The 14,401-nt window shown below is 37.0% G+C and overlaps 2 protein-coding genes across 2 annotated transcripts; both read left to right on the top strand.

Annotated features, from left to right (window-relative positions):
* Positions 1–4,950: 4,950 nt before the first annotated feature.
* LOC116017197 (glucan endo-1,3-beta-glucosidase 9) lies at positions 4,951–7,515 on the top strand. The gene is made up of 2 exons (XM_031257730.1): positions 4,951–5,359; positions 6,254–7,515. The coding sequence occupies exons 1-2, from the start codon at positions 5,007–5,009 to the stop codon at positions 7,365–7,367; spliced, it is 1,467 nt and encodes a 488-aa protein (XP_031113590.1). The 5' UTR covers positions 4,951–5,006; the 3' UTR covers positions 7,368–7,515.
* A 682-nt stretch (positions 7,516–8,197) lies between these two features.
* LOC116017198 lies at positions 8,198–11,157 on the top strand. Its single transcript, XM_031257731.1, has 5 exons — positions 8,198–8,305; positions 8,407–8,617; positions 9,418–9,561; positions 9,765–9,909; positions 10,906–11,157. The coding sequence occupies exons 1-5, from the start codon at positions 8,247–8,249 to the stop codon at positions 11,085–11,087; spliced, it is 741 nt and encodes a 246-aa protein (XP_031113591.1). The 5' UTR covers positions 8,198–8,246; the 3' UTR covers positions 11,088–11,157.
* The last annotated feature ends 3,244 nt before the right edge of the window (positions 11,158–14,401 follow it).

The raw sequence follows: 14,401 nt of genomic DNA, 5'->3' as shown, positions 1-14,401 counted from the left end.
TGCTGCTTTCCTCTACAGTCATTTGGGGCCTTTGTCTCGCGGTGCTGCTTTCCTCTACAGTCATTTGGGGCCTTTGTCTCGCGTGTTTGCTTTCCTCTACAGTCATTTGGGGCCTTTGTCTCGCGTGTTCATTGTTATTCTGGGGCCCCAACCGAGATCTAACGCTATTCCGGATGCGATCAAATGCGCTCCTACATTGGATGGGGTCATACCGACGTCCCTCTTGATCGGACCTCCGTGTGCGATCCATAGATTGGACTTCCTCCAAGTTACGATCTTGAGGTTGGGGGTGCGACTGTTGCCTCTGGGAAGGTCGGGGCGCCAGTTGTTCCACGGCAGGGATTTGAGGAATTGTAAGCATTTGGGGAGTGGGTGATACAACATAGTATACGGGAGTTCCCGGCCACGGTTGGTACACCGGAGTCAATCCTTGTTGTGGAGTCCCTTGCAACGGGTTCCCCCCAAGTGCACCTGGTGTTGGAGTCAGCATTTGGCCAGTTGGGGGCAACATGGCATATGTCACTGGAATTTGAAAGCTCGTTTGCCCTGCATGTCCGCCTGCATTCGGGTTGACCGGTTGGGTAGGTCGTGCATCTTGCCTCTGGTTGGATGTCAACTCGTTCATTAGGCTCCTGGATCGATCCAACTGGCGACGTAGATCATCTTCAGGGAGTGTTTCAATTACATTGTCAGGGTGAGGTCCGACCAACCGAGTCGGGCTCCCCCTACGCGCATGAGTTTGGCTCAAACTTTTCCTGCTGTTCGTCTTTTTGAGGACAATAGAAAGTAGTGAGAAAAAATAACGGGATATACGAAGTGACTTGTCCAATCCCCACAGACGGCGCCAATGATAGCGTAAATGTAAACGGGTCTACGATTACGCTACGAATACGTGTGTTACGTGTGGTGAAGAATGTCGCTCGGCTGGTCAATCGGTCGGTCTACCGGTTAACGACTGAGCGGTAAGAAGCTATGTCGCTCTACAGGTGACGAACAGTAACAAGGAGAGAGCAAGAGAGATGAATGAGCAAATCACAAGTGTATTAGTGTAGTATTGATGAGTTCTCCTTAGTGAGGGGAATGACCCCTATATTTATACAAAGTGGATCACTATGCACATGGTGTCTGATATGCAAGTGGATGGCATATTTGCATGGGCTGAACAGTCACTCCGCAAAATGCGCATTGGTTCGCTCGAAGTGGTTGAATTACTCGAGGTGATGAAAACACGGATCCCTTGTTCCCGAAAAGTTGTCGGTCGTCACATCAAGCAACTGTTGCGCTCGTGAGCCTCCAATCCACAAGGTGTGTTGCTCCGATCATGCGGCCGACGGACCGGTTGGGTGACCGTCGACGGACCGATTGGGTGACCGTTGACGGACAGGTTGGGTGACCGTTGACGGACAGGTGATTTACGGACCGACTAGTACATGTGCATATTTACCCATCAATATATATATATATATATTATGTATCAAAAACCTTGAAAAAATTACTGTTACTCTAATAATTTAACACTCCCAACAAATCTAACATTCTTTTTAGATAATCTAACATTATTCAGTGAACCAAAAGCATCAGTATTTAATATTGTACCATATTAGTATTAATAAATGGATATGTTTAGTACTGGTGGAAATGGACAAGATGATGAAAATAGCAAATGGGGAGAAAGAGTGGAGGCCCCACCCGCGGTGTGGCGTTGAATAGTAAACCCTGCTGTCACATCCCCATGGGGCCACCATGTGATTTCTTCCATCCCCTTCTCCCTCTCTACGTGACCAGACGGATTCATCATCTCACTCTCTGCGCTTCCAATTCATTCTTTTCCTCTCATTCATTCATTCACATTCTTTTTAACGTCCCATCACATCATCTTCAATCTTCTCCCTCTCCTTTTCCCACTGCAAATCCACTCTTCCCACGCTAAAAAGGGGACAAAAACCCTTCTTCTCGTGAGTAAAAATCTCCAATTCGTTCCTTGCTACTAAACTCATCTGTTCTTGATCGGTGGCTACTAAACTCATCTGTTCTTGATCGGTGAGAGTTGATGGATTTGGCGGATCATAGCGGCGGAGGAGGAGAAGGAGGGGAGGGGCAGGCGTCTGTTTCTGTAAGTGTTAGCGGCGGGGCGGCGGCGGGAGCGGAGGGAGGNGGGTCCAAAACTACGTCGTTTTTTTTTTTTTTTTTTGTAAACATATTGCTGAATATAGAGTTGTCCAAAAATGTGTGAATGTAGAGGTTTCAAAGTGTGAATGTAGAGTATAGGAATCATGAATGTACAGTTATGATTGTGTGAATGTAGAGTTACCCAGAAATGTGTGAATGTGAAGGTTTCAAATTGTGAATATAGAGTATAGAAATCGTGAATGTAGAGTTATGCATGTGTGAATCTGTAATAGAGTTAAGAAGTTCTAGCAACTTGTAGCCCTGTAATGTGTGAATGTGAAGTTTTCAAGTTGTGAATATGGAGTATAGGACCTGTGAATATAGAGTTTTGAATGTGTGAATGCATAACAGTGGTAATATAGTTACTAAACATATAATCTTGTAATGTGTGAATGTGGAGTTTACAAAGTGTGAATGTAGAGTATCATATAATCATGTAATGTGTGAATGTAGAGTTTACAAAGTGTGAATGTAGAGTATAGTGTATGTGAATGTGGAGTTTACAAAGTATGAATGTAGAGTATAGTGTATGTGAATGTAGACCCAGGTCCACCTTGCAATGTGGACCTGGGTCCACGGCATAACAATTGAAGCCAATGGCCCATTCGTGGAATAAAAGCCCGTTTGCAGAGGGCCCACTCCAATGACATTACACACGCATATATAAATGAGGTACCAAAGAAAAAAAAAAGGAAAAAAAAAAAGAGGTGCAGAAAATTGACAAACTGTATCAAGGTTCGCCGACAAGGTATCGAGAGAGTAGATTTGAGTTGAATGCGTTGCCCAGCTAACTTATCTCCTATCGCTTTCTACAACAACTATAAAAACCGGCAATCTTGTCATCTTGACAAATCAATAAATTGTTAAATTTATTTAAATTGTAATGGGAAAAAATCAATCTAATATAAATCGTTTTCATTTTTGATAGTTCAACTTTTTACCACTTTCTATTATACCGTATTATAAAACAAAAAATAATTGAGATACTCTAACGAATAAATTTGATGTAACATAATACTTCGTATATTTTAACTGATTATTGGCCATAATAGACCAAATATTACCTTGTAAAAATTTTAATTGACCATTAGATTAACATTTTTTATTTAATAGTTAATTTAACATACATCTTATTTAACTTGTAAAAATTCTAATTGACCGTCAAATTAACATTTTAATTTAATAGTTAATTTAACATACATCTTATATCATTCACACCTTATTCAAAGCTGTGAATGACATTTTAGTGTGATATTGTCGCTCCAATTTTTTATTTTTTTATTTTATTAAAACTGTGCTTGAAAGGTAATTTGTAAGCTTTTTAAACATTGTTTGTGGCGTGGAGTAAGTATATATGTAGGAATTCAGATAGACAAATAAATGGTTAGTTGGTATATGCAAGTGTAAGTAGGCGGGGTGGTGATGGTGATATGTCAACGAGTTAGCTAGATATGTGACATTAATGGGAAAATGATCAAATAACCTCCTAAACATTACTTGAGAAGTCAATTAGGCTCCTAAGGCCTAATCATTTAAAAAAGTTAAATTAGTACAAAAATGTATATACTATGATTATATATATATATATATATATATTATACAATAAGAAAAAATTAATACGAAGCATATAAACAATAGTTGAATAATAATAACTTAATAAGAGTTAATATCATATGAGATCCTCCAAGTATAAAGATTAATACTATCCGTACCTAATAAGTTAATGTAAAAATTACTAACTCCTGCTCATTGTGACAGATTCATATCTGCTAAGATTCCAAATAAAGGAACTGAACCCCATTTATACAATCTGGTCAAAAAACATATGATTCATGGTCTGTGTGGTTCTCTAAATACTAATTGTGCTTGTATGCTTCACCACCACCAAGAAGTTGCTCCATCTTGCAAAAATAAGTATCATCAATCCTTTAATGATGAGACTACATTTGACAAAAACTCCTACCCTATATATCGTAGGATGGACACTTCATCATACGTTGTAGTCAGAGGTTATCAACTTGATAATATGTGGGTTGTTCCTTATAATCCATATTTGTTGGCGAAATTTGATTGTCATATAAATGTTGCAGTATGTGCCGGGGTCAGATGTGTGAAGTATATATATATAAATATAAATACAAGGGACACGACAAAATCGGCCTAAGTTTATATGCTGGTACTGATGTTCATGAGTTTGATGAGATTAAAGAACACCAAAGTGCAAGATGAGTTTCACCACCTGAAGCGGCTTGGAGAATATAAATATGATTATAGTGTTCACGTCGTTGCTTCCAAATGCTATTTGAAAATCCCTAGTTTGTTTGACCTAACTCAATATTTTCAACTGTGTTTACGAGAAGGTTCATAGAGAATAAATTTTAAAAGATTACATTAATTAAAATTGTCACTCTTTATGGGCATCTTCTCTTAAAATTACAAGCGAAGGGCAAATTCTATAATGCACTTCATTTTTAATGTTTTGTATTTTGATACATATTTAGTTTAATATATTGTAAGTTAAAATGAATATATAATATGCTAAAAATAAACTCACATTCGTGTATCAAGAGTCCATTATGTTAAGTGAACTTGGTTCAAGGTATAAACATTACAAGCAATGCCTTTGATCTATTTATTATATCTAAACTAGATGTTCTTCAGTTTGGGCTGTTGGATTACCATTTGGGCTTGTGTTCCGACGGAAGGCCCACGGGCAGAATGTTCAGACACAAATTCAATTTTCATTTCCATATCAGTCATCAGTCAATGGCGACGACCACCACCGGCCACATTTTGTGTACCAGGGACTCACTGAGCATGTAGCCTGAGCATCATCGATGGCGTCTCCGACTGCTTTATTAGCCACATGCGTTCTATTTCTCATCGTCCCCACCCTTTTTCCGGTCAGTGTGGGAGCCGTAGGGGTGAACTGGGGCAGGGCGGCGTCTCACCCTTTACCGGCGGACAAGGTCGTCCAGATTCTCAAGGCCAATGGCATCGCCAAGGTAAAGCTCTCGGAACCCTACCCCGAAGCACTCGAGTCCCTCTCCGGTGCCAAAATTGACGTCACTGTGAGCATTCCCGATTCCATGCTTCGCGGCTTGAATTCCTCCTTGAAGGCCGCTCAGAGCTGGGTCCATGATAACATCACCCGCTACTTCTCCGAGGCCTCCTCCAAAGTCCGAATAGAGTACGTTCATGTGAATTTCACGCTTGCATCCTTTTCATTTCTCACTGCTTAGTTTTGTTAAGAAACCCTGCATTCAAGTTTTCTATGGACTTGTGAGCATTTTATTTGATTGATTAAATTTTGTTTTAATTCGTTTTAGCTAGAGTGTGATTTTGTTGTTGTCGAGAATCCTTAGCTTCAAACATTGGGCTGCTAATATCTCTCGCTTATTTGGAGTTTGCTGCATTCATAACATCAGAATCACAGCTTTAATTCAAAATATCTTTTATTCCTTATAACATGGAAATAAAGTTTTTATACATGGTATAAAATATTGCTTATTTATTTAAGTTATGGATGTCCTTTGCTACTTATATGAAATTATAAATCCACTTACCAATTTCCAATCAATGTTTCTGGAGAATTACTCCTACTATTGATTTCATACTGTTTTTGCCTTCATTGCTTAAATACTAAATTTTCATTTCACTATATTGGAGATTTGAGTCTTCTGGTATCCAACAGGAGAAGTGAATTTTATTTGCTTAAATTTATAAGTGCATTGCAGTTAGCTTGTTATCTGGCATGTATCCAATACATTTGTGTGGAACTGTGGATTTCATCAACAAATACAGCCATTATGCTTGCCTCTCATCTCTTTTTTTTGGGTGACGGGGAAACCTTAAGTCACTACCCGAGGGTTTGCACTGAGTAACCACAATAGGTTGCTCATGTTGGGATTCGAACTTGATTACCAAGTCAACAGTTTGACCAACTTAGCTGGAGTTGCCCCCGCCTCTCTTGTCTCTTTTCCTTAGATTATATGCCGTCTTTTTATTGAATGTAATTAATGTTTGCTCCTATGTACTTGTTAGACCTTTATATCTGTATGCACTGCTAAGGCGCTATATACAGGTATATTTCGATTGGAGATGAACCCTTCCTTGAGACTTATGGCACACAGTTCCATCCTTTTCTTATTGGGGCAGCCACAAACATTCATACTGCATTGGTGAAAGCTAACTTGGAAAAAGAGATCAAAGTCGTAATTCCATGCAGCTTTGATGCTTTCCTCTCAGAAACTGGCATGCCGTCAAGAGGACATTTCAGGGCAGATATAAACAAAACCATGATTCAAGTTCTCAAATTTCTTAGCCAGCGCCAATCTCCTCTCTTTGTGACTATTTCTCCTTTTCAAAGTTATCGTCAAAATAAGAACATCTCCCTTGACTTTGCTCTCTTCAAGGAAACTGCACGCCCTCATAATTACAGTCGCAAGACCTACAAAAATAGCTTTGATTTGAGCTGTGACACTCTTGTCTCAGCTTTGTCCTCTGCTGGATTTCCCCAAATGGATATAGTCGTCGGGCAAATTGGATGGCCAACAGATGGAGCTGCTAATGCCACGTCCTCCAATGCCGAGGTATTCCTGAAAGGCCTTATGGAACGCCTTCACAGCAAGTCTGGAACTTCGTCAAAAGCCACTAAACTGCCACTCGAGACTTATATTTTAAGCCTTTTGGACGAAGACAAGAGAAGCGTAGCTAGTGGAAGTTTCGAGAGACACTGGGGCGTGTTTACTTTTGATGGCCAAGCAAAGTACCATGTCGATTTCGGGCAGGGCTCAAGAAAAATGGTGGATGCCCAAAATGTCCAGTACCTTTCTTCTAAATGGTGTGTAGTAAACAACAACAAAGATTTGTCCAATGCAACTGCCCAAGCAATAGACGCATGTTCCTCTGCTGATTGCAGCGCACTGTCACCTGGAGGATCCTGTTTTAACATTAGCTGGCCCGGGAATATTTCCTACGCATTTAACAACTATTATCAACAGAACAATCAGAATGCAGATAGCTGCAACTTTGGAGGCTTGGGCTTGATAACTACCGTCGACCCCTCTGTGGAGCCCTGCAGGTTTTTGGTTCAACTGAAGACTTCTGTTTCAGTCTCACTTCTCCCATCTGCTCTTTTCCACTTGTTGGCATCTCCTGTTGTATCCATTTTGCTATGGCTACTAAATGGAATTTGATCTAGTGTAATATCTGTCATCTATTGCAGCATTATTGAATACCTGTCTGGTGTGTTTGAATGTTGTGGGAGGAAACTGGGATGAGCAAAGTTAACATTTTTGATACTTTGATTAATGAATTTAGGCAATCTTCAATTTTTTTTAGAAACTCTCTTCTGATATGCAATGAATTTAGATTGGCTGCTTGTGGTTGCTATGGACTAATGACAGCGTTTATTTAGAGTGTGATGAATATCCTTCATGGCAAAATTGTTCATATAGATGGCGTTTTAGTATTTACGTGGATTATATTGTACAATTTATTATTATTATTAGTTTATTCTTTTGAAAAATTTCAAATTGGTCGGTGCAAACTCACTCGAAATTTGTCACGAAAATTTAAAAATTTCGTAAGAAATTGATTTGTAATTTTTGAACAATACTTTTTTAAATTTTAATTTCATCGGGTCATGATATGAATCAATTGCTCACTAGTTATGCAAATTTAAAAGAGCAATATTACATATCTCTTGAACTTTTTTGTCAGGTATGTAAATTCAAAAGTGTAATGCGACATACTCTATAGTCTTGCATTTTCTTTATAATTTTTTCCCCTAAAGTGCTATCATTTGATTATACTTTTAATATTCACTTGAAGTAACTAAATTTATTTTTTAATTAAATATGCGAGAAATTAATTTTTTTTTAAAGGCAGTAAATCAATTTATGAACACCCAACTGACCCAAGGAATAAAATTCTCACGGGTAAAGATTGGATGGGAAATTCACAAAGGGAAAACAACTTTTTTCAATTCAAGATGGAAAATCTGAGATAGTGTGTGGGGTATATATATGTGTGCAAATTAAAAATTTGAAGGCGCCAATTTTGTTTCTCTCAGAATGTCCGTTGAAGTCTCGCGGCAAATCTTCCTCTTCCGCTCTCTAATTGAGAACCGAAGGTTAAAAAACTCGGACCGACTTGCTTCTCTTCCTTTAGCTCTGCTTCAAACATCTCGTTTTTATTCATGGATTTATTGTGTGCCATGTCTCTGATCTGCAGATTCGATGACGGAACTCTCCGAGTTCTCGAGTGCATTTTGGCCTCCAACGACGCGAAATCGCTGATCGGTATCGTATCCGCTTTGAATGATTTCATGCGACGCGAGTCTCTCTCTGTTCTTCGTGAAGTTAGTGCTCTCAGATCTGTTGACGATAAGCTTCTGATCGTTGAATTTCACGTTCGCGTTTTTGCTCTCATAGGCGATGTTGAGGTATGCGGATTTTACTATCCTTCTTTTGTACAATGCCAAAATATCACACTGCATATCCTCGCGCGTATTTTATATTTATATATGTAGTCTATAGGTTTCTCAATCTATTTAAATTTGTGCGTTCTTCTCATTGAGCTAAATCACTTTCATATTTGATCTCTCCGCTATAACTGTCAATTTCAATTTACATTTTTAGTTTCAATAATTTTCTGCACATATTTATTGGTGGTTGAAGAAAATTAAATGGAAAATTTAATATATATATTCCTATTGCACATGGTGGGATGGTTGTGCTGATAACTGATAAATTGATAATACAATGACAAAAAGCTTGAGAAATTAAATGAGATGATGTATTTACTTTTATATTTTTGCTTCATCATTCTCACCATCTTTTTGCTTGTTGATTTCTTTCCTTGGAAGAAACCTTATACAATATGAAACTGAGCCTGTTGTATTTGAAAACATCTGCCTTTATTTGGAACTACTCCTATGGAATACTATAGAAATTAATCAATTATGGATTGAATTAGCTATGCTAAGACTTAAGACTGCCTATGGAATATCAAAGCCACGTACTTCATTTTTTTTAAATGTGATAATTAGTTATTCGCATGAATTGGGCTTTGAAATCGGAATAATTGTTTTAATGGAATATGGATCTTCATTCTTCAAACTAGAGACTATAAATTGTATCCCAAAAAGAACTTTCTGGTGTTATATATCATCTAGCAGAATTCCTGATTTTTTAACTAGCTAGTAGTATTTTGTATAATATTTTGCAATTTTGCATCTAGTAGAGTTGCTTGGCCTTGAGATACGAAGCATTGCTCATGCGAGAACAAAAGGCTACTAGTGATCAGAAACTTCGAGTTTCATGTATTGAATGGCTCACCTTTGCGCAACATTCATTTCAGAATGGCTTTTATTCTATTGCAAGAAAGGTAAACTTTATAGGATGCAGCACTTTTAGTCTTGAGTCACCATATGAAATCAAGCTTTGTCTCACATCCGGCACGCTTAGCATTTGTTAGATGTATTTTTTTCTTCAACATGGACAAATTTTCAAACATTTATTGTGACTGTAGTTTGTATTTTTGTCTTACTTTCAGACTTCCATGAGTCCATCTGACTTTCAATTTTGTAGGCATGTGAGAAGGCATTATTATGCTTTGATATGAAAAGCAACATAATTGACACTCAGACAGGTGACCTCTTCAATAATGTTCAATTGATTGAAAAAATCGAGGAGCTCAAATATTATGCTGCTATCACAGCTTCTTCACAATCTGGTATGTCAACTTTTTATATTAGGTAAGAGACAATCAATACTTTGTTTGACTTGTCAAAGATGATGTTCCAGGTGTCATTGGTTTGAGGTTTAATAAAGAAAAAGAGCTTTGACTTTGTTTTCTAGTAATTGTGTTCACTAATTAGCCTAATGAGAAATGATATGATAAAAGCAGTGGTTTAATTCCCACATATTCAATTTAAAGGCTAATGTGCATTTTGCATGGGATTCTTTTCCCTGAACAGAGATAACTATTTGAAGGTCTTGATTGGCTTAGAGACTAAGAGCTAAACCGTACCATTGATGGTTAGGTCATGGATTCACCCTAAAAATAACCCCTGTTGAAGTGGTATGGTTCCATCCTTCTCAAACTGCATTATGCAGTATGTTCCAAGTCTGACCATTTACTGATGAGTTGCTAGAGGTGGTCCTCTTCTGATCATAGTGCCCTGCTTTTATTAGGTTTTATAGGTATGGAGGCACATATCTTGTGCTCACATATGCACTGGCACAAGATATCATAATTAACACAAGAAAGACAAGCAATTAGAGGTTCTGTTCTTTTAAGACCCCAACATTTTTGAATATGGAGACCTGGCCAGAAGTTCAACAAGAATATAATGATGCATAATCTTGTCTCAGCATCAATCTTTGCACCTTAAACAGATTTTGTTTTATTTGCATTTTATATGAGAATTAATATAATGGAAGTGAAAGACAATTATAATTATCTCATGGTTGGAAGTTTCACTTAAATCAACCCTACTTTTTACATTATACTAAAAAGTCTACAAGCTGCATGATCTGTTTTTTTTTTTTTTTTAATCTCCCACTGTTCTACGTGGTTACAGTGCAATGATGTTCTTTATGTCAAGTCTTATCTGTGGTGTAAGTATGAAACTTGGAGTTAAGTGTTTTTTTTGGACTTGAAAAAGTGGCGGGAAAGGAGGTCCTTACACCATTATATTGTTAATAATGTCTGTGGGTATATCATCAGTGCAGGCGCAGGCAGCACAGTACTTGAAGAAGAAAGCAGTTGACCACAGTTCAGATCATCCTTTTCCCGTTATTAAAGATAATGATTCCGGAAGTGCTCAATTCATAAAAGGAATTAAAAGACGTCATCTACGGCAATTGCATCATGCCAGAAGCCGCTTGCCGTCTTCTGCATGCCCTTGAGAAATGTGCTGAAAATTTTTGAGGTCCCTTCCAATCTTTATTTACCAACTTCTTAGCTTGCCTTGCATAATAATATCTCCTCGCAGTTAAGGTGAAAAAATTCCATCTACTTTATTTAGAGTGACAAGTAAAAAAAAAGACTTTTTTTGATATGGTTTGTGTTTTTAAAGTTGGTCATATTTGGGATAATCATAACCAAGTTGGTCAGACCGTTAGCTTGATAGTTAGAAAATTACAAGTTGGACTCTCAGTAGGAATGACCTATTGGCTTTTTTAGTTTGAGATGGTCAACTATAGACAATCTAAACTAATTTATCATTTTTTTGCCAACTAAAATTACAAGGCGGGATTTACTCAATGTATACTACCTCTTAGATAGTAGTTGCGGGTTTCAATTCTCTCGTAACCCAAAGTTGGTCATATTTCACAGGCCGCCGTTAGTATGCATGCATTAGGAATTATTGTTTTGCTGGTAATGTGCTGGCTTCCTGCGATGACCAATTCGTTTTTTCTGTTGGTCAAGTTGTCAATCAGACAAGGTCAAGCTGGACTAGTCTTGTACATTTATCTTCCAACCATGAACCTATACTAGCATCTGCATGGCAATAACAGCCCTTGTAGAATATGATATTTGTGCTGATGAAATACTTAGGGAATCTGCAATTAATGCCATGCAAGAAACAAATAGTACATTTGCAGCAACAAACTAGCTTGGTCCCCTCTCCGTGCTGTCACGTGCCTAGCATGTGCCTGTGTCAATGGTCATTGCATTCTGGGTTTGGTTTTTAATTAGTCAGTCACATACATTCCGTAAGAGAGATTTAATTAGCTGTAGCTACATGGAAATTTGCATTTGGGATAGAACTAGAAGCCTCGGGAACCAAAGGCTAAGAGCACAGTTTATGTAACTGTGTAGGTGGCCGGTGACCTATTCAAACTTCCCAGCACCATAGAATTGAAGCTGGCCGGAATTGTCAAAGCTTTAGATTTCTCAGAATCTCCACCGCATTTAGAATTTTAGACAAAATTTAAAAAATATATATTGTAGAACATCCATTGTCCCAATAATGGAATCTTCCATATCACCAAGCGCATTCAATGTTTGCATCGGAGGTTGCGTGTTTTTATTTTCTTCAAGACGGTGAAGATGTCTGTTTTTCACCCATTCTTTATTCAAACCATCTTAAAATAAACACGTCATGGGAACATAAACAATGTTTACAAGCTTCTCATCCTGTCCACCCTGTCTCTTCTCCCTAAGAGCGTAGTTGTTTGAAACTGCGAAAACTCATACGCGTTTTTTAAGGTACGTAATTACCGTTTAAGATATTCAACATGCTGTAATTACGAGTTTGACTAACTTTAATTTGGTGCATCAAATGAACATATAAATCGTCACACAGAAATTTTTTACATACTGATCGAATAGTTAGGGCGTCGGTTATTATAAATAAAAAGTAATACTTTAATAGTTGTGTGTCATGATGTCTTTAGTTTAATAATAATAGCTATCTTAAAAGTGTGTTTGTATAAAGTCTATATTGTGATCCTAATTGACAAAGGGTCAGAGGTAGTAAACCAATATTGTGACCATAGTCGTCAAAAAAATTCACAAGGAGTTAAGTTAACCTAAATTCTTCATAGATAATCAGCTCAAATCAAGAAGGTTAATATTCACATTCACCATGAAAATGAGTCGAATTTAAAACCTTGTAGTTTTCAAGTTAGTTGTCTGATTAACATGGGTGGGATGGCTCCCTAGATATAGTTATAAATCTAATTATATTGATTGTCTTAGTAGTAGTGTTAATAAAATAATAGTTTAAGAGAGAACGGATGAAACTTGTTTATGAGCTAAGGCAGGTCATAATATTTTACTCCTAAGAAGAGCTACAGTACTAGGGAAAGAAAGCTGTTTTTCTCGGAATAGAAGATTAGGAGTTTGGAATCATGTGGAAGACATTAAATGCAGAAAGAGAGAATCAATAAGCTAAGGCCAGAATTGAAGCTGATCCAGATTTAAAATTTTTGTTTAATTAGGGTTTGCAATGCCACGGTTGTGGAATCTTTTCTTCTCATGCCAACTAACTGCTTAAATTCTTGCACGTGATCACCTTATTATTGAATTACAAACCCCTCCTATTGACTAATTAATTGTGGAATTGTGTGGTTATATGCTGATTAACAGCCTTCTTTATGTAGAAATTACTTTAGTTACCGTACATGTTTTCATACACACAGATACTTACAAGATCGAAGAAATATGGGCTGAAACCTCCATTAATCTTCTTGATAAGAACATTATGGTAAAGACATCATAAAACTTGCATGATTAAATTGATCGCACTCAAGATGTTATGGTTTTATTAGTTTCTGTGCTTGCAAGATTGTGTATAAATTTTTGTCTTTGGTTACACATATACATATTTGAGATTTGTATAATTTTACCAATATAATTATATATAATTCCATGTGATTAGGAGTATTTTGGATTGGACAAAAAATAAATTGCATATATAAGTGAAAAGAAAGACACTTAAATGTATGTTCCAAAATTTTTGCGGTTCCTCCATGTGAATGTCCGCCAACAAACATTCACGTCGTCGAGCCAAACTTTTAGTTTCACTCTCTCTTGCTTCGGTCTAGGGTTTTTGCATCGTAACACATCCTGGTCTCTTCTTCTTTACTAAGCCCTAACCCTTGATGTTCTCCCATGAATTTATTGCACTTGTCTTATCTACTGTGCTTACAATAAACAAATACCACTACTTTTGTTTTGTTTTGTTTTTTTTTTTAATTGCAATGAATGTGATATCTTAAATTATTTGATGTAATACAAACATATATATACATACATACATACATAATTTATGGTGTTAATAGGTATTGTATGACAACTCTCATCACGGTTAAACTTAAAACTTTGTTGTTTTGTTTTTAAGAGTCAACAGTCACCTCCAGATTCAACAGGAGTATAAATTGGGTGCTACTAACCACAAAGTCTTTGACTAAAATTTTATAGTTAATAAACTAACTATAAACTATCCATTCAATTGAGTTATGATTGCTCAACTAAGTACTATGGTGACACTATTCTCATAGCACTCGGTACAATCCAAATGTCACATATAATAAGGTTGTATATGAATATATGATGCAAATTAGTAGGACTCCGTTCTGACACTTTAAATTTTTATTAATTTATTATATTGTGAAATCAAATAATTTATAATATATGAAACTAATTATAATGACTTTCTCAAGACTTTCACAAGCTAGGTCGATCTTTTTAGCAAAAAAAAAAAAAAAAAAAA

This window comes from Ipomoea triloba, chromosome 4, assembly GCF_003576645.1.
Source record: "Ipomoea triloba cultivar NCNSP0323 chromosome 4, ASM357664v1".
Classification (NCBI taxonomy): Eukaryota; Viridiplantae; Streptophyta; class Magnoliopsida; order Solanales; family Convolvulaceae; genus Ipomoea; species Ipomoea triloba.
This window is presented reverse-complemented; position numbering and strand designations above follow the sequence as displayed.

Bases quoted from the DNA above. Each gene is read 5' to 3' on its own strand.
- LOC116017197 (XM_031257730.1), top strand. From the start codon at position 5,007: ATGGCGTCTCCGACTGCTTTATTAGCCACATGCGTTCTATTTCTCATC. The intron at 5,360-6,253 runs GTACGTTCATGT...CGCTATATACAG, and splicing joins TCCTCCAAAGTCCGAATAGA to GTATATTTCGATTGGAGATG.
- LOC116017198 (XM_031257731.1), top strand. From the start codon at position 8,247: ATGTCCGTTGAAGTCTCGCGGCAAATCTTCCTCTTCCGCTCTCTAATT. The intron at 9,562-9,764 runs GTAAACTTTATA...TCAATTTTGTAG, and splicing joins TTTATTCTATTGCAAGAAAG to GCATGTGAGAAGGCATTATT. The intron at 9,910-10,905 runs GTATGTCAACTT...GTATATCATCAG, and splicing joins CACAGCTTCTTCACAATCTG to TGCAGGCGCAGGCAGCACAG.